The sequence below is a fragment of the Amblyomma maculatum genome, chromosome 4, assembly GCF_055883805.1.
Source record: "Amblyomma maculatum isolate TAMU_Amacu chromosome 4, ASM5588380v1, whole genome shotgun sequence".
Classification (NCBI taxonomy): Eukaryota; Metazoa; Arthropoda; class Arachnida; order Ixodida; family Ixodidae; genus Amblyomma; species Amblyomma maculatum.
Genome location: NC_139347.1, coordinates 39,305,385 through 39,333,059, shown reverse-complemented (window position 1 = coordinate 39,333,059; position 27,675 = coordinate 39,305,385). Strand labels below are relative to the sequence as shown.

At 47.8% G+C, this 27,675-nt stretch overlaps 1 protein-coding gene across 1 annotated transcript in view; it reads left to right on the top strand.

Moving 5' to 3' along the window:
• Window positions 1-7,875: 7,875 nt before the first annotated feature.
• Window positions 7,876-27,675, top strand: part of LOC146190776 (sodium/potassium-transporting ATPase subunit beta-1-like) — a 47,480-nt gene continuing 27,680 nt past the window's right edge. Inside the window, exon 1 of the mRNA XM_084601157.1 lies at window positions 7,876-8,047. Within this exon, the coding sequence (XP_084457283.1) occupies window positions 8,003-8,047 (45 nt within the window). The 5' untranslated portion in view covers window positions 7,876-8,002. The remainder of the gene's footprint in view (window positions 8,048-27,675) is intronic.

Sequence of the window (27,675 nt, the reverse complement as noted above, 5' to 3'; positions counted from 1 at the left end):
ACAAAGGTAAAGTATAAATACAGCGATAGGCAGTAATTTCGAGAAGCGTCAGAAAGCATGCCTTTATAAAGCCATGTCCAGCAGTCGCTCCTGTGCATGAGCGGCATCTGCCGGTTCCATGCGTTGACCTGATAAACGCGCGTGTGCCGGGCGGCCTACAACCTGTCAAATAACGTTCGACTTCGAAGTATATATATATATATATATATATATATATATATATATATATATATATATATATATAAAGAAAACGACGCCTCTCATTATTCTTCAGAATCATCTTTTATATTGCCCCTCAGCAGTTCGCATATTCACCGGACGGTCTCATTACGCCTAATAGCCGCAGCACTCATAGCCGGCTCATCCGTCATTTCCACGAACACGAGGAGCCCACTACGCATTGAGCGCTAAGTCAAACAAACGGTGTCAATCACTCGTGAAATAGATTCACGTGGTCACCGACGTAAGGTATTAACACACACACACACACACACACACACACACACACACACACACACACACACACACACACACACACACACACACACACACACACACACACACACACACACACACACACACACACACACACACACACACACACACACACACACACACACACACACACACACACACACACACACACACACACACACACACACACACACACACACACACACACACACACACACACACACACACACACACACACACACACACACACACACACACACACACACACACACACACACACACACACACACACACACACACACACACACACACACACACACACACACACACACACACACAACACACACACACACACACACACACACACACACACAAACACACACACACACACACACACGCGCGCCCGCACGCACGCACGCACGCACACACACACACACACACACACACACACACACACACACACACACACACACACACACACACACACACACACACACACACACACACACACACACACACACACACAAAAGTGAAAGGACTTGATAGGAGAAAGAGGGATAGGGGAGAGCGGAAAGAGCATCCAGAACATGTTGGCAGAAAAAGCCCACCACAGTTGGCGCAAATAATTCATGGTCGTGTCCGCCGGCAAAGAAGATACCCGCACATGTCATGCGCATTGTTAGCACCTGAGTGCAGCTCCATCAATCGTAGCAATGAGACACACCTTCAAGACGAAAAAAGTAAAAGCATATAGCTTGAGAAAGAGAAATAAAAGGGTCATACGGGGGCCAACAAAAAAGAACAAGAAGAGCTAACACAAAGGAAAGAGCTGGCCTGGGTATCGGTGGTGGAGGAGGGTGAGGGGGGAGGGAACGGCCGTTGCGGCATCAGCAGCACGAATACAGAGCCTGGAGTGTCGTAAAGGAGACAAGCGGCGAGCATATCGCGTCCCGTCCCCCCTTTTCCAGCAGCGGCTGGAATGTCGCTCGCTCGCTACAGGAGCCGGCCTTGCTTTTTCGCTCTCTTTCGTCTCTGATGCTGCGTCTCGCAGGTCCCCGGAGGTGCGGCCTCCATTCGCGCCGTCCCATTGAGAGAACGACGCCCACAACGAGTCGCGGTCTTGGGATGCCACACGCGGCATGTGCAAAGAGGGTCATCGCGGCTGCTGCTCCGGAGATGAGCGGCTGGTTCCGAAGCCATGTGGGAGGAGGGGAGAGGTCATATTCTCATATGCTTTCAGCTAGAAGCGACAGTAGAGACCGTCCTGGATGTGAAGCACCGGTGACAAGGTGCGCGGAATGATTGCGCGTTTGAAGCTGAGAGGTCTCAAGCTGGTCAAACTTGTTCATTATTCGGGTAATTAAGAGTAGTTATCCCATGCACTTGTTGAATTATGATTTGCTTTATGTTTTATGATAATTAAGGCTGTGCGGGGTTTTTGTAAAGTGGTGTGTTTTGTGCACGCAAGTTCCAATGGATTAAATAGTTTTATCGTTTTTTTTTTATTCGTGTATGTGATATTGACCGGGTTAATTGGAGAAATATGGGAGAGGCCTTCGCCCTGCCGTGGGTATAGTCAGGCTGATGATGATGATGATGATGTAATATTGATACTGTACATGTCCTGCAATTTCTCTCTTGGCTTATGCTGAGAGTAAAATAAATAAAAATAATTAAATAACATATATCTGCAAGAAAATTAACCGAGACCAGACGAACCAAAGCAGGAGAGTTTATGAATCAATCAATTTATTACAGGGACGACGCTCATTCTGTGACATTCCTCCCGTGAGAAGCTAGTTTTAAATGCGATATCGTTCGCTGAAACATAAAGGCGAACAGAACTGTTCGGCGTTGGCACACCTGTGTGCGAAGCCTCCACGTGCCAACCAATCGCGGCGTCGGTGACATCATTAGGAGCGTGAGGCCTCAAGCACTGTAGTAATGCTAACCTTCGAAGGGGGTATATCTCAGCGGGTTGAATCGATTGGGCTAAGTTTATTTTTGACCGTAATCTCCTCACGACACGAGTCGGCCTAAGGAAGAAAAGAAAGTACGTGGAGGGTTGAGGCTGCGTTGTTTTAGAAACAGTTTTCGTTTCCGTTTGAGGCCGAAAACATCCGAACATCGTTTCGCAAACTCGGATGCCCGGCGGATCGCCTCATCGTCTGGACACGCATTGGCATTTCCACTATTTTTAGCCGTTCCCCGTGGCGATATAGGAGAAACGGATGGGGATGTCCTTCCGTGCGTTGAAAAGTCGATAAATTGAACTCTCTGCAGTATCGATCTGTGGCAACTTTGCTCGTCCGCAAAGTCGCAAGCTCTTGCACAAGAGGTTATTGCGGACGTCGATCGAAGAGAAACCGCACTCGACGATAACTGTAAAAGCAAATGCTGTTAATTATTCGATAAAACTTGTTTGGAGACTTATTTGGATGTTTCATGGCTGGAACACTAACGCCACGCTGACCTTCGCGCGCCTATAGACGTTTAAGTGACCCGAACTTTTAAGGTGCTGGTGATAACACCGTGCGCCGTTCGAACACCTTGCGCCAAGCAGTTACAGCGCAGTTACAACGAATTCTCGGTATTAACGCCAGCCGCTTCGATGCATAGGTTAGATGCCGGACTCAGCGAGGTTCGCTTTTCACGGAAGGCGAAGGTCTCCCAGTAGTAGCGCCGACACCACGTGCACACACGCGCCCTTCTCTCTTCAACCCTTTCCCGTCTCGTTCAGAACTGACGAACCGGCTGCGGAATGTCGCCCAGAAGCGCCACGCGCCACTCTCCATACATGAGTACAGAGGCTCGAACCAGGCCCAGATGTGGAGTCGGGCGACACAGCTCCTTTCTTCTTCAATCTATATTCATCTGTGGCGTCATGGCATTGCCGAAAGAAAGATACAAAGAGCAGGTGCAGAAAGATGTGGAGAGGGAGGGGAGGTTAGCGGCCCAGATGAGTGTACCGCTTCTTGTTCTTGTAGGGTTGTAGGGAGAGCGACGCGTCTCCGTCAGCCGGCGTGGGGGAAGACGCCGAAGCGACCGGAAGCGGCCGCTTCCGCCAGCTTCCGACGCCTGCTGCCGGCGCCTCGCCACGGTACCGCTGCTGCTGTTGCCCGCTGTTGCGCACGAGCAAACCGCGTAAGATTTGGACGGCTGGCCTCGAAGAGCACGGCTGCAACTGCTCTACCTCCCTGCCCATCCTCCTCTTGGGCTATCCTCCCTTTTCGGCGGCAGAAACTCCTCTTGTTCCCTCTCCCCACCCCGCAGTCGGTGAGTGTTGAGCACGGAAGGAAGGGGGGGGGGGGGGGCGCAAGGTTACCTCTGTGATCTCCATCACCCCCCTGTGGACCAGCTGCCGCGGCGTCATAATGGCGGCGCGTGCGCGCCTTCATCTTTGAACGTGGATGGGTGGCTTTGCGCGCGAAGAGGTATTATTATAACGGCGAGACCCCCCCCCCCCCCCCCCACCCCGTTCCCCCCTGGAGAGGAAGAGAAGGAGGAGGAAGACCGGTGCGTTTCTTTGACACCGTTAACACGCGCGCGCGCGCGCTTCAGCGGCCAGGAGAAAGCTGCTCGCCGCCCGACAAAGGCGCATTTTCCTCCTCCTTTTTCATTTTTTTTTTATAATGCTGCTGTTATTCTCAATCTTTATGCCGGCTTCTTTCCTTTGTGGCTTGGTGAAGCGAGGAGAGTTCGCGTGCGCGCCGGTCGACAACAACGTCGCGATCACCGGGAGCCATCAACTGGGGTTCCAGCCCCCTCTTCTTTTTCCTTGGGCTGCTCACAAAGCCTCTCTCCTGGAGCCAGAATACAGCCCCCGCCGAGACGTCCGCTTTCTGTGCGGCCGCTGTCGTTGCAAACGCGCTTGGTGGCCGTCATGTCCCGGCATGCCCGTGGTGGTTCTTGGGCATGTTTACGGGCGTAGGCCACTTTTGGTTGGCGTTGCTCTTATTCTTTGCAGCCCGCACTTGCGTGTCCACACGCTTCGGTACAGGGACGCGAAATGCAACCTCGTGATCCCGAGCTTCTATTCAACGAAATGCCGCGGCTAATGCGAGTGTTGAGGAATTAATGCAAGTACACGTATACGTACTAAAGAAACTGCGGTCGACATGAATTCAGGAGCCAATGTCTTACACGTCAGTGCCCGCGAAGGTAACCGTACGTTTACAATTGAAAAAAGAAAATACTAAGAAGTACATTTTCCGCAAGTAAAAACTTTTATTCACGATTATAAAAAATCCAATCCAAATTTAATAAATTTCACGATCTGAGGCAAGTGTTCACTGCGATTTCTTTTACAGGATTTGCACATCAGCGGGACATTGATTGTGTGGACTGCACACAGCATGATACTTCCACAGACCTCTGCAACAACGCTCTTTTAGCTTGCTTTCGAGTTTCAACACGCTGTTGTGGAAAAAGAGAGAATCCACGGTGTAAATCCATTTGTGATGATGCAATCACGGTTGCAATTTTAAAATGCTAAACCGCAAAATTCGAGCAGTAGGGATCAGACGGGCAAATAGAACTTAAGGAGCCTGAGAAGGAATTCGATTCGACCAGACCAAGACTGAGAAGTTTTGTCTTGTTTATTCTCTATTTCCGCATTTTTCTTCGCAATTATTTTTCTTGCAGAACCTCCTCCAGCCTTCTTGGCAGGGCTGGGTGAATGTCAGCCAGCGTGTGCAATCCCTGGGGCGTCGTATTCATTCCGCCGGTCGAGGACATCAGGAGAACGTCATTTTCTTTCCTCCGTGCCACGCTGGCGGCGTGAATAATTAATGAGTCCGACTCTAAAGGCACTGTCTCTAAGCCTCCGGTAAAGGGCATCGTCAAAGTGTTTTGTTCCTTCTTTTATTGTTAACATAAAGACGGCAGATCTTTATGGCCGTCGGGTATTTTAAAGAAACAGACAAAGCGGGAGGAAACGATGTGGACACGGTGAAAAAAGAAAAAAGCAGAGCTGGCAGAGAATTAAGTAATACGCTATTGTAACTTTTAGAGAGAGCATTAGAAGAACTAGAAATTATTATTCGACAACGCCATTTATTTACTGATATCTAAGAAAAGGCTGCAGAAGATATCCACGGGAGGTTCAGTGAAATTAATAAGGTGCGCCTAATGAGATGATATGCACTGATAGGAGAATTGCACAGGCTATCATGTTTGTTTGGCATTCGCAAATCGTTGTTCGGCTCACGCACAGCTTCAACTGTTGTTGATTTTTGTTTAATATTCAGCAAGTTTTGTGTTTACTCCTTTTGGCTCCTCGCGTCAAACCCGACGGATATAAAACATCAAGATGTAAACAAAAGAAGTAAAAAAAGAAATGGATGAGCGCATGAATGAAACCAGACCGCAAATAACTCTCACCACAAAGGCAGAAACGCGCCAGCGATGAATGTCATTTGTTTACAGGTGAAGCGAGGCTTCTCCGAGTCGAAAGTGTGAGATATAACCGCAGTTCTTCCGTAAGCCCCATTTCGTATCATTACCTCTGTTTTGCAAGTCCATCGCAGAAACTGGATAGAAAGGTCTAGTGCATCGATTATTTGCTGCGTCTTAGCCTTTTATGTGGGAACAAATGTTTTCTGTTTTCGCAGTCCGACTCAGTTGCCCAACATGCCGTACAGAAAAGTACCGCTATTTCTTCTCTGCATGACGAACAAAAAAGAAATCCTCGCAGTTCAGTTCAGGCCTTTCCTGTTTGTTTTTTCTTCTTTTTCCTCTGTGCCGAATTGAATGAGGAAACTGTTATTTGCGCAACAACACTCCATTAGTGCATAATAAAAATATTATTCCGCAGCCATCTGACACCATTCTACGTATAGTGTTCTTATTTGCCATTATGGAGCAATGCCATCTTCTTTTTTTTTTTTTTGTGTGTGTGTGTGTGTGTGTGTGTGTGTGTGTGTGTGTGTGTGTGTGTGTGTGTGTGTGCGCGTGCGCGCGCGCGTGTAAGACACAAGCGTAATGTTTCAAAATACTTCTGGGACGGTGCAGTTTCATTATGGCGACCAAATGGGACAACTAATGGTGGTGGTGAACTCTTTTATTGCGCCCAAAAACCGGGGACCAGTCAAAGGACCGGTTGCACTGGCTTAGAGGAAGTCGGCGGGGATCCCTTGGGATGCCGCGGCCTCCACCGCGCTCTGGATAAGCCAGCGTTGGTCTGCTGGCTCGGAAGTACGCAGGAGAGACTCCCACGTCTCTGGGGTGTTTGAGTTGTCTGTGTTGTAGTGTTTACAAGTCCACGCCATGTGTATGAGAGTGGCAGGGGTTGAGCAAGACGCGAGGCCGTCCAATGGCGCAAACTACAAACTGGTAGTTTCCCACACCCCATCTTATACAGCAGGATATTTCCAGAACAGATCGCCCTCATGTGTAAATACTGCTCAACTCCGGGACAACTAATGCTAACCAGAGAGCATGGCTTAGCCAGAGAGCATGGCTTAGAGTAAAAAGTTACGTCATGCAGTCACAATGAACGAGGATACACAGAAACCCGCAGAGGAAAATAAGGCTATAGCTTATTTTCCTCTGCGGGTTTCTGTGTATCCTCGTTCATTGTGACTGCATGACGTAACTTTTTACTCTAAGCCATGCTCTCTGGTTAGCATTAGTTGTCCCGGAGTTGAGCAGTATTTACACATGAGGGCTATCTGTCGGATTACGGGAACCACATTATATAATTTATAATTAAATAATTTATTATACAAGCAAAACACATGCACCTTACCGGAAGTGATGCAAAACATGAGCCGTTCACAGAAAAGAATACAAAACAAATGCCGGTAGTTGCAAGCTATGCATCACAGCCTAATATTGACTGAAAATAGTCCATGTAGGCAAAATAACACCCACAAGTTTGGGAGCACGCCATCCTTACTGAAACTAGTTTTGTTTCGAAACAAAATGCATAAAACACGTAAACACAAAACGAGAGCAAGGACAGGTGTTGAGCGTCGCGTCGCGAACCACGTTGAAGAAAACATAAACTTGCTCGGAACACGTTTTATCGCCGAGGAAGGGAAATCAAGCGATGCAAACCATATTCACACCATTGAGCGCTCACAATCGCTTTGACCCCCCCCCCCCCTCTCCCCTTCGCTTTCCGCCATTCCCCCCCTTCCACCAGCAACCGCACAAACAAACCGCGATGAGGCAAGAGAGAGAGAGACGGCTGCAGCACGGTCTATGTAGAGGGCACCAGATGGCGTTCGAGGACGAAGAGAAGGCGAACGCTGATTGGTCGAGCCTTGTCACCTTCTTTCCCGACGGGAAAAGGGGGAGGGTGCGTCGCGTGCCGGTCGCGCGCGCGCGCGCTTCGACAAAGCCCGCCCGCCGGACGTCCACTGTTCGAGAAATAGTTGAGTCCGTGCGTCAGTCGAGTGTGCATGAATCCGCGCCAGCGCTTTGGTAGAGCCGTGCCGCTGCCGCTTGTAGCCGCAGTTGCATTCTCAGTGCCGTCTTCGGAACGTCGACTCCACAACGAGGAGTCCTTTGGAGTTACTTCGTCATGAATGAGCCCGTGAAGAGGAACTACCTACCGGCTGTGCACAAGGTGAGCCCGGGAACAATGTTTATTTTGATAAGTTCGCTATGCTTTATGGTAGCTGCGAAGTCGACTCTGTTGATACAACCTTGTTGTTGGCTATGTTTTTTTTTTTTTTTTTTTTTAATAAGAAGCTGCGTGAGCAATTTGTTTTCTGAGGTCTTGTGTCCAGATTCAAATTTGTTTCATTTCTTCGTACTGTGTTGATTTTTTTTTTTTTTTTGCACATATCTTGCACAATCTGCCAGGTGAGAAAGCTATTGCAGTGCTTCATACTTGCATATAACGTCATCAAAAACATTGTCCGTCCGATACTAGCAACCTGCGGCTTGTGGACAAAAATTTAAAAATTTGATTTCCTTAAGAGGTATTTAGAGTATTTAGTGGACTTCGCAGACGGTCTTAATGACTCTTATGTATGACGAAGGTCAGTCTTGATCAGCATTCTTTCAAGAGACCTAGTGGTCCACACTGAAATGTGTCCGACATTCTTTATCTTAAGACTCAACCTATTTCCTGTTTCATCGATGGCTTTCCGTGCAGGTTTTGAGCTTGATGCAGGAAATTTATTATTATTTTTTTTTTAACTTCACGCTGTGTAGTTGCGAAAAAAGTGACAACCAGAACAGAATAGTTGCGATCATTGCATCTGGCTTAAAACGTGCTTTTAAGAAAGCACCGGCCACCATTCACTGTCAGGTTTTTACGGCAAAGGTTTCCGTGCATATTCCCTGTCCGGCCCACCTATCTACCTTTCCGGACAACACAGCCCCTTCAAATAATGGCCTATTTATTAGAACGAACCACTCCTTTTGTGCTCATCTAACGTTGCAGTCAACGAAACAAAGAGAGATCTTTTTCAAGCACTACGCGATCTTTCCAAACGAAAGGCAACGATAATTCACCGCGTTCCATTATAAGCCTCCTCTAGACGCTAGCTGAATTATCATGTTTGACATACTTCTTCATAACCCCGTCAGACAATGACATCGGTTGGGAACCTGACTTGCCATGGTACCTATTTCGAGGGAGATGTTTTGCCACGCGTCCGAGAGTTCGTCAATGAATGTTGCAGGCGATACATCGCTCTGTGTCGGTGCTGAATTGATATGGCAATTTTTATTTCCCTCGAATCTTCACGAAAAGGAATGGCCACTGTTCAAGGACGCCGCTCAGAGAAATGCGAAAATTCGAAAAAGGGAATTTTGGGCAACGGGAACTTCGCGCCGCACAGACTTGGGTCTCGAAAGAGAACGGTAGCTTATTTACTCAACATTCTGGTGGAAAAAAAGGAAAAAAAGTTAAGAACACCATTGGCGGCCACACCACTGGCAGCCTTCCAGAAAAAGGAGAAATGATGACAAATTAGGCGCCCATCACTTATTGAGGGACTACACCTATGCACGCATGCTTTTTTTTTTCTTATCTATTTCTGAATTTTGTCATTGGCTTTCGACTGCTAATGGTTGGGTCTTACAGATTGCTTCTACTATATGCTACAGCTACTCAGTTCTTATCTTTCGACAAAGCAAGCTTCATCGCGGTTTCCATTGCGGTCCGGCTGGGAGCTTTTGTCAGACGCTGCAGCTTCGAGGGTGGACAGCTCGGCAAATTGAATCAAAGCGAACATTCGGCCGACCAGAAAGAGAAGAACACAGGAAATTGGCGCTATTAATTCTGTGCCCTTCTCCGCATGCTGCGTTGTTTTTATTTTTTTTATTTTCTCGCTTTCGGTTGTTTGCGAGTGTACAAATATTTGCCCATACTCTGTAAAAGCAGACAAACCTGATTTTGCTTCTAATCGAGAGCTGGTCAAACGCTGCAGCGTACGGTTTAACATTGGTGGACTTAGCAATGACCTACTCAGTACCAGTTAAAGCACCGGTCGCTTCCATCACGATGTCAACCATGCACCTGAAAACCAAGAAAAGACTATTTTTATCTAAATTAATTGTTTTTCTTTTATTTGTTTTTGTGTCCGGAAAGGCGGATAACGACGTCCTGCGCCGTTGTGTGTCGGTCACGCGTGCACAGACAAGCGGTCGCTCGGACAAGCTGGCTTTTCTGGGTCAGCCGAGAGGGGGGGCAGACGCCACTTCGCCAATCAGTGCTACGGACACCCGGCGCGCTCGACACGAGAGACGTGACCCCCGGTCTGGCCGCGACGAACCCCGAGGGAGCAGCTCTGCGGTTCGTGTCACGTCGGAGCCTGGCTGCTGCGACGCACGCGACTAATTCTTAATTGCTTCGGCACTCACGTGCATCTGACGTCGACTGCAGAGTCTGGACGCCTCCTGTGCGATTGTCCAGGTCAGCGGTTGCTTGAAATTAGCCGGCCGTTCATTCTTTCCCCACCTGCCCCTGGTTCCTTCCTTTTAATGAAAACGATAGTCGTTGTTGTAGAGTATATGAGCTGTCGCCGGCACTCGATTGCTCTGGGCCGTACGGAGGGAGCATGACAAGGTTTCAATACACATATGCGCATCATCTCTGCATGTATATGAGGTCACGTTGACCAAGTTTAGCGAATCGATTATTTATTAGCACGACGCGAGTCTGCCTATGCGACCTATTCAAGGGCATGCATGCTGAGCTCTTGGATGTTCGGCCACAGCAGTTTTTGGTATAGGTCTTGGATAGTGGGTGGTGCTTCGGTGAGGCCTGCAGTGCTATGGGCGCAACCTATATATGTTATACCGGTTGTCTAAGAATGGTGGCTGTCACCGAGCCGACACAAACAGGTTGCTACACTTTGTCCTTATCACCCTTTAGCGGTGCGAGCATACTTCCCGACCTACGGTCACAATCTCATTCTGCTAATCTATGTTATCTGGCCGGTGTCTATTAGGCAGCCCTGGGTCCCCTTTGTTTCAGGTTGTGTTGAGGACTAACTCTTCCTCAACTGCCTACAAGGCCTCGAACCCAGTCACGTTCAAAACAGATTGGACGTTTACTGGGCGCGTAGTTACCATAACGCGTAGTTATGGGAATGACTGGAGGGGGATGCGTTTTAATGTGCGTGCAACTCCGGGAAGGAAATGAAGTGCATTTACCATAAAGCGTGTCGTATATATAACAGAAGGGAAACAACTATAGCGCCGCACCTGCGGCAGCATTCCGACTGCGTGCCAGCTGAAGCGAGAATGCAGTCGATCAGTCCCGTATTCAATCACATCACATACATCGCCAAAAGGACGACAGTAGACCATTCGCTTTTCGAACCTTGCAGCCTTCGTTGCTATGCTGGTGCTTCCAAGAAAGAGGGGACTTCCACTCGTATAGCGACGTCGACTGGCGCTGATGAGTTCGACCATCAGCCGCGTGGCGCAAGGCGAGAATAAACACTGTTTCGGAGTTCTTCTTACTCGATGGGATTGTCAACACACAGTGGCTACGCATGCAATGCAAGTGGCCAGAGATTGCCGTGGTTGCAACAGCAGAGTGAGACGAGCAAGACGTTGGGAATACATGTGTGGGCCTCGTTTGGGGAAGGTGCGGAGCAGATTGCGCATGGTTCGCATGCTGCTGCCGTCTTGTCTGATGCGAATTGGGACCTTTGGGGAGCGCTGCATTTGCAGACATGCTTTAGTGTCGTTCCGAAGCGCAGCATGCTGGGATCGAGTCTGCAAGGTTATAAGCCTGACACCTGAGGAGGTGGCTAAGCGGAGGAGGTGTTGCTCGGTTGACATTTCGGGGGATCGTCCTATAAGTTGGTTGCCCCAGGATAACTGAGCGGAGAGGTAGATTGAGATGCCTTTTTTTTTTTCCTAATGAAAAAAAAAAAGCATGAGAAATAGATGTGTCAGTTTGCTTGTCGTCCATGTAATCATCAGAAAAGGAACTGTATCTGAGAATATCTCGGTGCTTCTTATTTTCTTTGCATTTAGTGTGTCATTTGCGTTTGGTGCAGCAAATGACCGTGGCATACTGCAGACGCGATACCTGTGTAAATATTTAGGGTGTGGCTTGCGATGAGAGAGGAGCGCAGAGCCTCTGCCACATATGCGCCCTCCGATGTCACCCTCAATTTATTTCTTGAAGTTCAGAAAATTCTCTTTTGAACAAGAGTTGTACATGTCTTGTATAATTAATGGCTAGCACTTAATTATATAAGACCACATTGCTGAATCCGAGTGAGAATATCAAAATTACGGCGTTGCTTAGAAATGCGAATCAGTAGTCCATTTAGTGTGCTTTAAACATAATTTCTTCGTAGTTTTTTATATTATGCTTTTTTGAGTTATATCGCCCATGGTAGTTAACAAATTCGCATAATGTGGGTTACGCGTCCTGCCTCGTTTTTTTAGTGAAGAAACAAACACATAAAAAAGGCATTTCGTTCCCCGATTTTAGCCGTTCTTCCTTACTGCTTCTTTAACTAGTTGGGCATAGAACTCTGCTGTCATTACTCGAAAGTGAAGCTCCAGAAAGACAACGAACTGTGAACCTACCTGTTCGCTCACCGAAATCGTTTATCAGCTGGGACAACCAACTTCGCCTAGCACACCGAGCCGACGCCGGACGGGCAGAAACATTATGCGAGGCACCGGTGTGGCGGCCATAGGACACTACGCGAGTGGCTGCCTTCGCCCAAGTCGTAAATCAGCATCCACCTGACGGAACCAGCTTCTCTACTTAGGCTGGCCGGCGGCGACAGCAAACGCCCTTGCTGCTCTTTTCACCGAACGTGGTGTCAAATTCATCTCCCGCAATTATTTAGTGTTCTCCGGCTCTTGTGGCATTCTAGGAGGCTCTGGAAAGTATATCACGGCTCGTCGACTTGCTATATATATATATATATATATATATTGAGAGACCGGAAAGCGTGGCATGACATGGTCAATAGGGTCACGAAGAGTCGGACACGACTGAACTGAACTGTGAGTGTTCACCAGTGCCACCCACAAACATAGCGTCACGTTCTACGTGACGCTGGCGGGAACACAGGACGTTCCACGTCCACCGCTATGGTTGCGGGTGGCGATTGTGAACACTCTCAAGGTCAGTATACAGTCAACATTAATACCCAAGAAAGTAGCCGGTGGGACAGCGGCCGATGTAGCTCAGTTGGAAGAGCACCGGACGCGATATTCGGAGGTCGTGGGTTCGGCTCCCACCATCGGCACGTTGTTTTTCCTTCTACTTTGTGTTTGTTTATCTTTCCCCTAAACAGATTACTTTACTAATTTATGTGATTATCGAAGTAAAAAATTAAAAAAAAAGAGACAAAGTACAATCCCCAGGCTTTCCTTGGCCTCGCCGACTGTTCACTTCTTTCCTTCACATATATATATATATATATATATATATATATATATATATATATATATATATATATATATATATATATAGACAAGTACAATCCCCACGCTTTCCTTGGCCTCGCCGACTGTTGACTTCTTTTCTTCACATATATATATATATATATATATATATATATATATATATATATATATATATATATATATATATATATATATATATATATATATATATATATATACGAGTTGGATGTAGTGTGCTGTGAAGGCTGGTGATGCTTATCACGAATAAACCTTTAAGTGCGCCCTAATAAAAAAGCGTTTATGATGGATCTATACAACGGTGCTTGCTTTGCAAAGTGCGATAAAAAAAAAATGGAAGCCCGCTGTTAACTATTCTGCTACTTAGGCCATTCGGCACAACGTCAGCGTGATATGGAATATAGCTTTGGCATGACGGCATGGATACCGAAGCCGGCCCCTGTGTTGATGGTAATAAAACCGAGAAGACGTTATAGGATCGCGTCCCTATGTTAGTAAGGCAGGAATCTATAGTCGACGTCAAAGGCCGGAGGGGGAGGAAGAGCGTAGCCGTTAGTTCGGTTGTTTAAACGGAAACATATGCTTCGAACTCAGTATGCCTGGGTGTTGTCTCGAGCTTGCCATGCTCAGAAGCTGACATACTGGCACTGACCTACTTTTGCTCCGTGATGATGTTCCGTGTAGTGAAATGGCCCGCTCTTTTTACTGCCGATCTCTGACACAAGGTCGTCCTATTCGAGCATCGTAAATTACGCCGATCTGCACATGACGGGACCTGCACACAGGGAAATTTGAACGCCGAGGTTATACAGGGATTATGTGTGCCCTGTCAGTATTTCAACGGCCTCCAACCATTTAACGACTCCCCCGCTCAACAACTCAAGCATAGTAACGATATTTATAATTGATGTTTATGTTAACAACGGTGGTGGGTGTAAGCAGATATCTCTTCCACTGCAATTCATAAGTAACTGGGCACAAGTGACCACGCATAATCTGATGAACACTCCGAGCACAGCAGGTGAGCAAAGCGCAAAAACAAGACGACGAATACCATTCGAACGATAAATGAAAAGAAAAAAAAAAAAAGGGAGAAAACGAAGTGAAGCGCCTTCAGAGCTGAGAACGCAAATCCGACCGCCGGCTCCTTTACCAAATCCAGGTGCAACGGCAGTCCTTCGCAGCGTGAAAAAGACCTGTCAGCAATTGTTCCCTCCGCGGTCTGTCAAAAAGGCGTCGCCGTCCGCCCGCCTCTTCCCTCGTCGTTTTAAACTGTCCGCTTTACTCCCCTCCCTCTTCTTTTTCGCTAACGCCCTTTCTCCGACCGACCACCCTGGAAGAAGAGAGCGCATTTGCAATGAGCAACGTGTGCTCGAGAGAAACAATAGACGCCAACGCGAAATCCCAGCGACGCGCCCCAATCAGAGCTGAACGACATTTTCTCCCCGAACAGGAATCTTCTGGGCCTCAGGCTGACAGTCGAGCTTAAATTTGTACCTGCGAATGCAGCCAGTGACAACGGGTGTGCCCGCTGCCGAAAATAGTGGAAACAATCAAGGCATGTTACCTTGCTGTTGGCATGGACTTATTTGCGCGCTCTACCGTCACGCTCCTATGGCGCTGCTGTCGCTCGAAGGCTGCTAAAGTGAGTTTTACCCCTCTGCCTCTAGTTCTTTACGATATCAAAGCATTACCAAAGGCGTGACGCGCGATGGACGTAGCGAGGCAGTGAAAAAAAAAAAGACCTGCTCTGTGCCAGTCGGCAAGTAGTCTGCGTATTTGTTCATATCATATAGCTCTAACGCGAAGTCAAGTATTTACGTTGTATGAGCAAAACGGTATTAGACCTCAAGGTTTTCTTTTGCGGCATGTAGTGGGGCATACCATCCATCTATCCGAAGCCGCCTCGAGCGACACAGCTTGTGGCCTGGCAGATCTTCACAAAGACAGTGCATGCATTGAGTGAAGAACTAACAAAAGGGGAGGCCGTTATTTCTTACTGCTTGCATTGTTGCGTGCGAATGTATAAAGATGACAACACGAGCGCTCCCTTGAGTTGGCGATCACCGAAACAGAAACGGCTCTCTTTCCCGGCCGCCGGAACCCTTTTAGTGAGACAAAACCAGCACCGCGGCGTTTCTGATCTCCCTCCCTACCCTCACAGCGCAGCGGCCTGTCGCCCCTAGGCCGCTGCGCTGTCGCGCTGTCGCCCCTAGGCTTGTTCAACGCGACGGACGAGCTGGGCGGAATCGGCTCCTTCTGTAATGGCGGGTCTTTGTGCGGTCGCCGCCCGCACTGCTACGTCAGTGCTGCGAAGCTCACTCATCAATCCCAGCGCTCGCCGGGAGACGGGTGAAGCCTTCACCCACACTCACACACAGACACGAGCGTGGCGTTGCGCTAAACCCACCGGCGCCGCCTTGTGTGCATCCATCTCTTCTCGCTATCCCTTGTGTGCCGGCGGCAAAGAGGACAGCGCAGCCACGGAACAGGCCGAAACAACCGCTTCGCAAGCCTTGTAGGAGAAAAGGCTTCGGCGGCGAAGGGTTGTTCTCTCGGAACTAGTTTTCACTTTTGTTTTTGTTCCTGTCGCGGGACCTCCGAAGTAGTCTTTTCGTTTTGCAGTTTTTCTATTCGTGTGTCTATTCTTTCTCCGCTGTGGTCAAAGTGGATGAACATTTCGCGCTCTAAAAGGATAAAAAATAATAACAGAGCGGAAGACGAACCGAATATGACATAAGGGAGGCTCGCGCTTTGCGGAGATGAGATTGCCCAAGCCGGCGAGACGGGCAGACTCAACTTCAAACGCGCGAGGAATTTTTAACGTCGGCCTCCGATGCAATTCTATCACTTATTCCACTCGCTGCCGACGATCCTGAGCCGCCGAGAATTACCAGTGGCCAGAGAACGTGGGATGGAACCACTAGCCGGCAGAAATTTGCCCGAGACAGCTCATATCTTTTCCATCTGCTGCCTCCTTGCTGCCTCCTAACCCCACCTGACAAGTGTGGGGAGTTACAGGCGGCGAGGATAACTTTTGGTCCTTGGCCAGCAAAACCGAAGAATCTATATCCAATTGCGTGACAAAAAATTAAAACAAAAATCTCGCAAGTTTTTAAACGTGAGAGTGAGCCCCCAAACAGAGGCTAGTTCAACGCCAAGTGATACCGACATGTCATGTGATGTTACTGATTCATTCATGGCATCCGACGGGCACGGTTTGACGTCACACAAGCGCTGGACTTGGCTGAAGCACCACCAGCTACGGAGTCAAGGAAGTCATTAGACTCCATACGATGCTTATTGGAACGCTGCAGCATAAGTGGCGAACTGCAGATACCGCCAATCTTCCCAGCCGAGGACATATGAGGAACCGAAGGGTGAAACGCAGCTTAATTTTGCTATGATTCAACGGCTGCGCGCTCGGAGACCGTGACGAATACTTGCGGTGTGACGCACGTGCGAAGGAAATGTTTACGTGCTCTGGGGCTTCCCTGGATTTTTCTTTTCCCGCTTGACGAGTCTGACCGCAGCATTAACGTTAGTTCAGTGCTATTTTTGTGACTTTCCATCAGTGCATGGGGCGTACTATACATACGTGTGAGATAAGGACGCAAGCAGGCTACATTGCAAGCCATCATAATCTAACTGCGCTTGATGCACGAAGTTCCATTGTACGAGAAAAAAAAAAAAAGAAAAAACAACAAGAAGCCTTTACTTTGGCCTTAACAAGAATTCAATCAGCGTAGAATGGCTTTACTAAACCACGTATTATTGCATCTTCCGCTTCATGAGTCGTGTTCTGACTGTCCCGTTTAGAATCTGGAGGTATTCGGTTCGCCTCCCTGCACAATCAGCAGTGAGTGCGTGGTCTTGGTCTGGCTGCGTGAGTCCGGGTTAGTTACGCGAAGGATGTGACATTCCGTTAGCATTTTTCAATGCAGCCTGAATATTTAATTTTCACCATCAATCATTATCATGGTCGTCATCGAGTACACTAATGCTGCTTCTGCTGCGGAACAACGCCTTAATTATTTGACGATCGTTGAAATCGTTTGTTGCATGAGCCATCAAGGAAACGGTGCCTGTCGCTCAGGCGACATGGAGCTAAGCTAGAGTATCTGGAAAAAGAAAAATTAGAAAAAAGGAAGAAAGGGGAAGGAAGGGAATTTGAGAGTCTCGCTGGTTCGGCACGGAATGCAAACACATGAGAGCTGTCACGAGGCTGCGTATAGAATTAGTGTGAGCTGTCACTGTGTCCTTGCATTGTGCATTCCACTTTCACGATTAGTCAAGCTGCACCTACATTTACGTTGCCCAAGAGAATCGGGATGGCGTTCGTGAATCGAATGAAGTGTCGGTGCGGGAAGCGTATACCCTCACATGCTGTGGTGCGGCGTTCTTGATTATATGTCACGAGTTGATTTAGTTATACCCATTACCACGCAAAAACAGAAGCCTAGGTCGCCAACTAGTAAATCTTAGATTCTGCCTTCTAGGATGCGCAGCGCAGGCAGACATTAGCGATACGGAGCATGGTTAATCCTACTCAGGACGTCAAAGACACTACGAAAATAAGGCCACGTGTTCGCTGCAGCGAAAATCCGTTGTCGTTTTTTGCATTATTCTTCCTGTATATTTTTTTTTTCTTTTCGAGAACGCTGATGGCATGGTCTTCGGGAAACAGTTCGTGGCTAACGACCGCTGCTTTTCTACCAAACTTCATTTGTGCAATTACTGTGCACACTGCCCCTGAGCGACACAGTCTTCATGACTCGGGAGGTTATGAAATGTTATAGAAATCAGCGGCGAAAACCTGATCGAGGTAGTGTGACTCAATCCTATAATACGAAGCATTCTGTGGCGAAAACTGCCGCAGTTCAATGCGCCAGAGCACAGCGCTGCGTTTCATATTGCAACTTTTTTTTTTTTTTTTTTTTCGCCACGCGCGAATGGCTTACGTAGTTCTCAGCGCATGACCGCAGGTCGGCGCTGACGCAACCCAGCGTCGGACAGCAGTTTCACATTGCCCGGTCGCTGTATAAAGCTATGGCGCCATAGTGTTCTGCGTGAGCCAGAGCAGGCGAAAGAGTTGCAATCATCGCTGTGCGCGCTTTCCGCCGGCACCTGTTTCGTTCCTTGACGAAACCTCGCGAAAGACGTCCGCAGCAGGGCCCCTCTCGTGGGATGCAAGAACCGCGTGGAAGGCCCCAGGGCGTCGGTCCATGGAAGCGCCGCCGGCATCCATCGGACACCCATGGTCGGCAATGCAGAAACGCGGGCAGCCACTCGTGAAGGAGAGCCCCGGCTACGCACATGCTGCATGGCCCTGGCGAAAGCTTCGGTGGCACGCCATCCTGTGAGCGCGCACACATCGGCCGAAGCCTTGGTTCCTCCCCCTCTTCAACACTGCGTCGAACGTCCCGAACGAGCCGCTGACCATCTGCCGCTGCCCGAGTCGTCGAGGAGGAAGGCAGCCGTGGCGCTTTTCCTCTGCCGCTTTCAGCCGAGCGTTCCGCACAACCTACGCCACAGTATTGCTACCGCCCCTTCCGCGCCCTTCACCGCATTTGCCCCGTTCGGCTTGTCTGGTGCCCGCATTGCCGCAGCACACGCCAGCTGTCTTTGTGTGAACAGCAGTCAGCTGCCGGATGCCAATAGAGCACGGCTGGAATGCGGTGCTGCTGCCAGTCGTCCCACAAGGAGAGAGCCGTCGCGGTACGACTTGTTTCGAGGAAGCGGCGAGAATGGTCGGTCGGGCAGCGGCCTGTTATGAGAGGGGGAAGTGTTCTTTTCTTCACTAGGTGGGCGTCACCGGCGGCGGCTTCGGCAGGTGTCGTTACAGGGCGTATAATCACGGGAGATGCGCGAGGTTCTCCGACGGATCGATTTAACGAGGGGGCTACGAGGTAACCTGTGCTGCGAAAGGTTAGTAGGCGATTGGAGGTGGTTTGCGGGAAACCTCTTCACAATCGTCATTTCCTTCTATCCCTTTTTGCTGCAAACGTCTGATGCCGACCGAGCGTTCACAGGAAAGCCAGTAGGGAAAAGAAAAATAGCTCGGAATAGCTCTTCTTTTTTGTTTTCATTACCACATCGAGGAAATCGGATCGTCCGAGCATCGTGTCCTGTTCTATGCGATGCATTTATGCTGAGTATGCGCAGCGTTTTTTAAGGGACGGAACAAGGTGGAAAATGAAACTCACTTAGCAGGACGTGTCGGCATGGACTGCTTTGGTTAGCAACAGTATTTCCTCTGTTAAAAAAATACAGCAGCGATGACCTGTACAAGTTTGAGAACCAGCCTCGTATGCGGGAGGTGTGGCGTTCGATTCCCATGCAGCGTCTCCATCCTCCAGGTGCCCCAGTGGGAAAGAGAACTCAACAGGGGTTGAGGGAGAGCCTCAGTTCGCAAGCGCATCCAACGTGTTCTTTCTTTCTTTCTTTCTTTCTTTCTTTCTTTCTTTCTTTCTTTCTTTCTTTCTTTCTTTCTTTCTTTCTTTCTTTCTTTCTTTCTTTCTTTCTTTCTTTCTTTCTTACTGTGTTGCTATATTCCTCTTGTTCTGCATAGGCGCCCAGTGGTAATACATTCGGTACAAGCTTTCCTTTGGCCTGGTGGTTGGCTTACCTATGGAGTGAACTGCTTGGAAGTAGAGCTAGTGTTTGATCCCACCTTATGTATAGAATAACTATATTGCGGCGGTAACATGCGCCATGAAAACTTCAACAAATAAACACGGCACATCCTTAATGTACACCCGCCGTCAAAAATCTTCAGGCCACGTGGGCGCTTTTTTTTTTTTTTTTAGACCGCTTAACTGGAACGTCCAAGACAGTCGTAAACTTTTAAATTTGGGCGAAAAGAGAGTCTGTGCTCCCCTGTCAAGGCATTCTGGTCTTCGCTGTACCGCTCAAAATAGATCGTGAGGGCTGAAGGCTTCTAACCAAGATCATCAACTGGGCCTTTCCGTCGCTATATTGGGCAATACCTCTCTCATAACCCGAGACGCTTCGTTTTCATCGCCGTCCACACACCTCGGAAGCGGTGTTTCTTTCCGCGCAAGGCTGTACCGATGACAAAATGGGGTTTCCGCGTACCGGGACGCTCCAATTTCCGGCTGCGTAACAAATATCTCCTTAGCATCGCGGACGTGCACGCCAAGCCGAACACATAGCATGCAGCGCGCCCGACACGCTATGACGTCGTGTGCTCGATACATAGGCAATCTCTGTGAACGAACAGACACCGCGCGTGCACATTTGTGAGAACCAGCAACTCGATCGACCCACGCATTGTTCTCTTTCCGCCATTCTTATTACGAAAGAGGCAGCTGGCTAATCCTATTACGCTCACATTCTCCGCACACCGTACTTGAGGATCCGGAAGCCACTGGAGACGCGTTCCGCTCCGTGTTCCGACAAAACTTCCCCATTAAGATCGCGCTACTCGGAGCCGTCACTCGGCTTCCCCGTGTATGGCGTTGGAAAAGGCTTCGACCTTTTCGCTTTTTAGGGCTCCCTTCTGTCGTGTCGTGTATCTGGAACACAAATATGCTACACTTGGCGCGAGCTTCTAGCGACGAAGGAGACCCTGCTGTCCGTGAGTGACTTGAGCACACTCGTGACTGTCAGTCAGCGGCTTACGTGAAGAGGGAAATGTACACCACGGAGATATTAGCAGACTCGCTACTCAGGGGTGTAAGGCGCCATATGCACCGAGAGATATATAATGATGCCTGCAAATAACATATACTTTCCTCTGCTAATATATGGCCGAAAAACCCAAAATAAATGTCATATTCAATATGAATACATGATGGTATTGTCGCCAAGTGATGAACAACTTGAACTGATCAAAATTGACCTAAATTTGGACTCTGACCGGAATAAAGAGGAAAGAAGGTCGAAAAGGCAAAAAAAGAAAAAAAAAATACAATAAATTATCATTACAATTAGAGATAAAGGGGGGAGGGGGGGGGGGAACTCGCTGTGCTAAGCTGGATGACGTAATGAAAAGCGGGCTAGATCTTTATTATAACTTTCTTCAAGAAAGGAACACTGAATAGTACGGGGCCGGAGGACCATCCTGGACTCGTGAATTTCGTACAGCAGTTTCAAAGTCGTCGTGCTTTTATGCGACCATGAATGCCCTAATTCCGCTCGCAGCTTCGATTCCACGTTAAAGCATTCGCACAGTTCCTCTAACATCTAAAGGAAATGTGCTCGTCTCTGTATAGGCAATATAAAGAAAGCGCGCACATGCGACCTTGCTTCGAACGCCGAGTCGATTACGAGAGAAACTTGTTACAGGGCGCCTTTGATGAGGCAGTGACCACGGCTTACTGATGCAATTGAAAGAGCTTTTCATCAAATTGACATGGAATAAGGACCGAGGGTTCCAGCTCATTAGATCAGTCGTCGAATGGAAAGCGTGCTTGTGTCCGTGGTTTCCCACATAAACGCATTACACAAAACATGCATGTGCACAAGTATGACTCTTCTATACAGACTTGCACAGCCTATCTTTCAGCCCACTTTTATGAAGAAAAAAAAAAAAACTTGCTTCTTCTTTATTGCTCTTTTAGGGTATATATGTTACGGATACCTGCGTCTCTCTGTTTCTAGCAGTCCAGAGTTTTATTGCATGAAATGTAATATCCGAGTGCAAATATTGGGGAACTTTCACTGTATGGCAAAACATTTATTTCGTAAGGAAAGGGAGAATGCAGATGATCCGTTCGAAGGACAGAATTGAGCAAGATATATACTTGTGTGATACCTGACTATTAATGCTGAATATATACGTCACATAAGATATCCCTCCCGGATGAGATTGGCCGGTTGTTCTTTCAGTTAAGCGTCGCGTCTTTGTATCACACGTCGGGATAGTGCCGTCGCAATGCACTGACAAACGTGCTGTAGCAGAACATATGACGTCATATCAGACATCGCTCCCGAGCAATTAGCGACCCAGGACGTGCTTTTTATTTCGAGTAACATGTTCCTCAAATACATGCTTTGGGTAACTTTATATGCATAAAAAAGAAAAAAAAAACGGTCCTTAAATCCACAGATATATGCTTCTGAATCGTGCAGTTGTGGTGAAACTACGCACGGGTGGCAGTTTAAAGCTTGCAACCTTCTGAGGCGTTATGCAAACAGCTGTGTCCATAACGATCTGTCGGCTATTCGTGAGAGTGGGCGAGAGCCTGCAGAGGTAGTGGTTTCGGACGAAGCCACCTCGCAACTTAGATATTTCTTTTTGTCAGTGTTATCTTAGTGAACACACTCAATAATCTTGAAACCGATACGTTTGGGCAGCATGAGCGCCGACACGGTCATATAAGCTGGCCTTGTCCCTAATAACATAATGTCACAGCCTATGCTGAGGTGTGACAGCAAATAATATTTCCCAGGATTATTCTGTATTTTTGCCCCTACAAAGTCACACAATTAGAGACAAATCTGAACACAGCCAGACCTGCTTGATTGTCTGAAGAAGCGAGCTTTTGTGAAAGTTAGCTTACACTAGTTAAATTTACCTCTACGTCTGTTTGAGCACGCTAATCAGAGCATATCAGCTTCAACTTCGAACTTGAACACGGGTGTGAACTGGGCAACACGATACCACCGTTTCCAGGCTGAGGGGTTCGAAACTGGATTTGACCTGGAAACACCACGGCGGGGCTTGCGGAGCTTCTTACAAGTCCCCACCGCTAAGAAAGCTGTATAGGTAACGGACCGGAAGAATCTCGTACCTACCCTTATCCGGCGGTATGTTTCAAACAAACCGCCCATTACTGCCGAGGTGGACACACAAAGTAGGTCACCCGTCGTCGCCTCCTACACTTTCCCTCTGTCCCATTTCCTCACCGATAAAATGCGGAGAGGGAGATATCTCTTCAGTTTTCAACCTGCCAACTGAGAACGTCGGCGACGACGCTTTGAAACTGCGAGGGAAAAACATGTCGCTCCATTCAGTGAATGCTCACGCGTTAAGCAGTCGAGGGCCCGAACCGTGCACTGAGCCACCTTGACGGGGCTGTAAGGTATTAGTACAGGTATATCAGGTATACCGCATATGGGGCTTCAACGTGATAAAGCGACACGTATGGGGATGCCGTAGAGAATGGCTTCATGATAGTTTCAACCACGTAGGGCTCTTCAACGTGCATTGACATCGCGCAAAGCCTAGTGCCTTGCGTCTCGCCTCCAACGAAATGCTGCCACCGCGGCCGCAGTCGAACCCGTGACCTCTGGGCTCAAGCAGCCGAATGCCTCAACCACTCGATATCCACAATTACAACTCTCGTCAAGCAGTGCACTACGTGATTTAATTTTCTCGGCTTTTCGAAAATCAACAATTTTGCACTGCGGAACTGGTGGGGTTTCTGTGGCCTCATCAGATTGTTCTATAGGCGCAGAAATCGTCCTTCTGAGCAGGAAAGCCGAACGGCCTATAAAAGGGGCATTAATAGCTGGCTCCGCGTTCACAAGGAAAACAACATTGTCATTCATTCGAAAAAGGCTTCATAGTACCCCCATTAACTTTCAGTTTCGTCTCTCTCTTGCCATCTTCACGCGCCATCTCAAAAAGTCGTTCCGGCCTCAACTGACGGCGCGTAAATGAAATTCGCGTCGATGCACACCGCACCTTCTGTTTACTCTTGCCTTTACAAATAAAATGCTCTTCCAATACGATCGCCGTGGACGCGCAAAAAGGCATTTCGGCTTCAGCGGCAGCAGCCTAAATCTTCGTGGTTTCGAAAATGCCGCACATAACGATCCCTCTCTCTCTCTCTCTCTCTCTCTTGCTCTCTGTACATGCCCTTGGGTTTGTTTACTCTTCCCGGTGGCTGCGCTGGCCGCGCAAACATTCAAATTGGGGATCGAAATAAATCGGGGTGCATATTTGACGCTCGCTGGATAGCGCTTGTGCTTCTTCGTTCTATCCTTGGCTTCGTTTTCTGCGCCCTTCCGAGCGATTCCTCGATCGTTCTCCTCTTTGGTCAACTTTGGGCGAGCGCCGGGCATTTTCAGGTCTCGAAGGGATAATACAAATCCGCCCTTCGACCGTAATACGCGTATAGGGTCAGGGCGTTCGCACTGCGAGGCAGCCGTCGATTAAAGAATATCCAAACAGCGTGTCGAGAAGCTGAAGTGAAAGGGAAAATTCCAAAACCGATAAGGCAAAAAGCATTCCGTGATTCAGAGTCGCGTGCAACGAAATTTCGTCTTATTTACTTTACTCATATCTTCTTTCTTTTGTTCTGCTTCTACAGTATTTCCCGATCGATATATATAGTCGAAAGTCGTACTCCCATGAGAGCAGTTTCTTCCTTGGGAAACGGGAAACAAAAAATTGAGACAAGGAAAGTTCCAAAAGAGAGCTCAAGAAATGGAAAGAAGGTTAAACAAAAGGCGATATACTTGCCTTCCAAATGTTATATACGCTCTAGTGAAAACGGTTCAGTGCAGAATCTTTTATTATTCACATCGTGGATGTGCTATCCGTTCCCTAAGAAGCAGTTGCGCAGCGATGCGCGATAGAGGAGGAAAAAAGAAATGAGAAAACCTGAGACGAGCCCCACGGAATAGTTCTATTTACTTTTGCTACAAGCGCGTGACGTACTTGAACATTGTACTGGTCAGATCGCGCGCAGTTTACTGTGGATAACGCTGTAGTTCGCGGGGGAATGAGTATTCATGAACATCATAGATTCGTTTTTCCTCACTCTGCATGATACTCGAGTTAAAAGAAAAATTCATTTCACTTCTTAGACATTGAGCTTTAAAAAGTTACCTGGTGCAGAAAAAAGGCGTCGTGGTCTTATGCGTACGCCCATCGCGAGAATGCCGCGAAGTGTACGCTCCATGTTTTTCTCTGATAGTGTTGACCAATGGGGTGGATTTAGGTGCAGTAATAGAAGTTTTCTCGAAGCAAACTTCAAACATATTGCTGATTTCCTTACGTATATACCTAATCATATAAGTGCCTATTTTAAATGTTCCTTGAAGTAACGTAAGGCACACTACCAAAATAGATCAGTGTGCCCACAGTGGGGATCATCAATTGTTTTGTAGCGGGAGTCCGCGTTTTAGGCCAAATAGTAAAAACACGCTGAATACAAACTCCATGAATGAAATGTTCTTTAAATAAAATCCGAATGAACTGTGCGCTGTGTTTTCTTATACTCAATTTTTGATGAACTGCTTTTCGGTGCTCTTGAAAGAATCATTGGAAGAACACTTGGAAGATTATTGGATAGCTATGCTCATTGTTTAAACTAGCAGTTGATCTTCCACCAACAAAATATGGGCGATCGGTATTAATAGTTTCATTTCTCGACGGTTTGCGATGCAAAAGCAAACTTCGACTGGAACGAAAGCAATGAAAATCGAAGGCTTCTTTCTGCTCTTTCTTCTCTTTTCTCTATGTTATATAATGCTGAAGACGACGATGTGAGACACTTCAGGCCGGCCGCGTTTTCAAGGAGCGAAAGAATCAGTATCGACCTCATTCCAGCCCTTGTTAGGCGCCCACCATCCCTTTCTCGAGGAACGAGGGCTGGTCATATGCAAGATTGCTAGAAAAGAAATATGGAGAGGAGAGTGAGAGCAAAATAGGATAGCGCCTTTGCGACGCGCGCACATAGTGGTGACGACGGCATAACAGCGTGATGTGTACGATGATGTCTCGCTAACGGAATTGAACCTCGTTGGTTCTTTTTCGGACATTGACAAGGTCACTTTTAAAGCAATGGCTTCTATTCAGACTGAGAAAAGTGGAGCGAGTGCAGTTGGGGAAAGGGAGTGAGAAAAATGGATCGTGATGTGGCAGTGGCCGAACGTGGCCAGCAACAACATCAACGTGGCTGTACTGTCAGGGGACCGGATGATGAGCGGACCGCGGATGGCCCATTGAGAGCGCTCCACTGTCGACACCAAATGTGACTTGCGACGAATTCGTCCTTCGCCGTCTTTACGTGCAATGCGGAGCCTCAAGCGGTCCAGGGTACATATCCCGAAAGTTGTGCACGATTCACTGCGACCATAAACGAGAAGGCCGGCCTCCTCCGTGGACCTTGATGGCCAACATGCTGAAAGTGGGGCCGTCGTAAACAAAGCAGCCACGGACGCAGATGCTAGATAAAAAGACATCGTAAAAAAGAACAAGCACCTATTGACTCGGATTCCCGAGCTTTCCAGCGAGTATTCTTTTCTGCTTTTCTAGAAATGTTGCCTTATTAGGAAGTGGCCTTCAATGGTCTTCGTTAAGTGTTTGTCTTGAGACCCAAACTGCAATTTCTGGGAAAAAAAATAAATAAATGAAGCTATATATTTGTCGATATTCAAATCATTCTGTTCACTTAAGCTGTCAAATCCTCCTGGCGTAATAATAGGGCATTCCCTGTTCTACGATGTTTTCGCCTACATTCTCGAAATATGTTGACGTTCAAACATATGTAAATAGACATATGTCTCATGTAAATAGACCTGGATTTGCAATGGGAGTAGATGTGGTCACATACCGAATACGAATAGGCCGTTTTTGCCCGAAGCAACGGCACAATGATGAGGAAAGATCACAGAATTGGGCAACCGCTGTTCTTCTTAACCGCTGGTGCCCTCGAAGCAGAGTTGTTGTTGTTTTATTTTGTCTTGCTAAACTTTTACTATACTGTGGTGATGTAGAAACAAATCCGGGCCCCGAAAAGTACGGCCAAATTCTCGAAGCCCTGAAAGAAGCCGCTGCCTCGCGAGATAAATTTGAAAGGGATCTTCAGGCCAAGATAAAAGATATTTCTACAGGAATCACTGACATCAAAAAGCGCATTTCAAAGGTGGAAACCGCCTTGGAGGGCCTTGAAAATAACGAAAAAGTAGCTGAAGTTCAAAGCTCAATAGATGACCTTAAAATGGAATGCACGCGCCAGCAAAAGGGCCAGGAAGTTCTGGCTGACTTTCTGGATGACATGAACAATCGGTCCCGACGGAAAAATTTAATTTTCAATGGTCTACGGGAAAAAGACAAAGAGAGCTACGAAACATCAGAGGCAGTCGTGGTTGATTTCTGTAAAGCCAATCTTGGTGTTGATATCTCCGATATCGAGCGTGCCCATAGAATTGGCAGCCAAAGAAAAGAACATCCCAGGCCACTGATTGTTAGGTTTGCTAGTTTTAAAGCTAAAATCAAAATTTTGGCAAACGCTTTTAAGCTAAAAGACGTAACTGATAAGGTATGGATAGAAGAGGACTTCTCACCTCGTGTCCAATTCGTGCGAAAACAGCTCCGTGATTTCGCTCGCGAAAATCGCAAAGAAAATGAAAAAA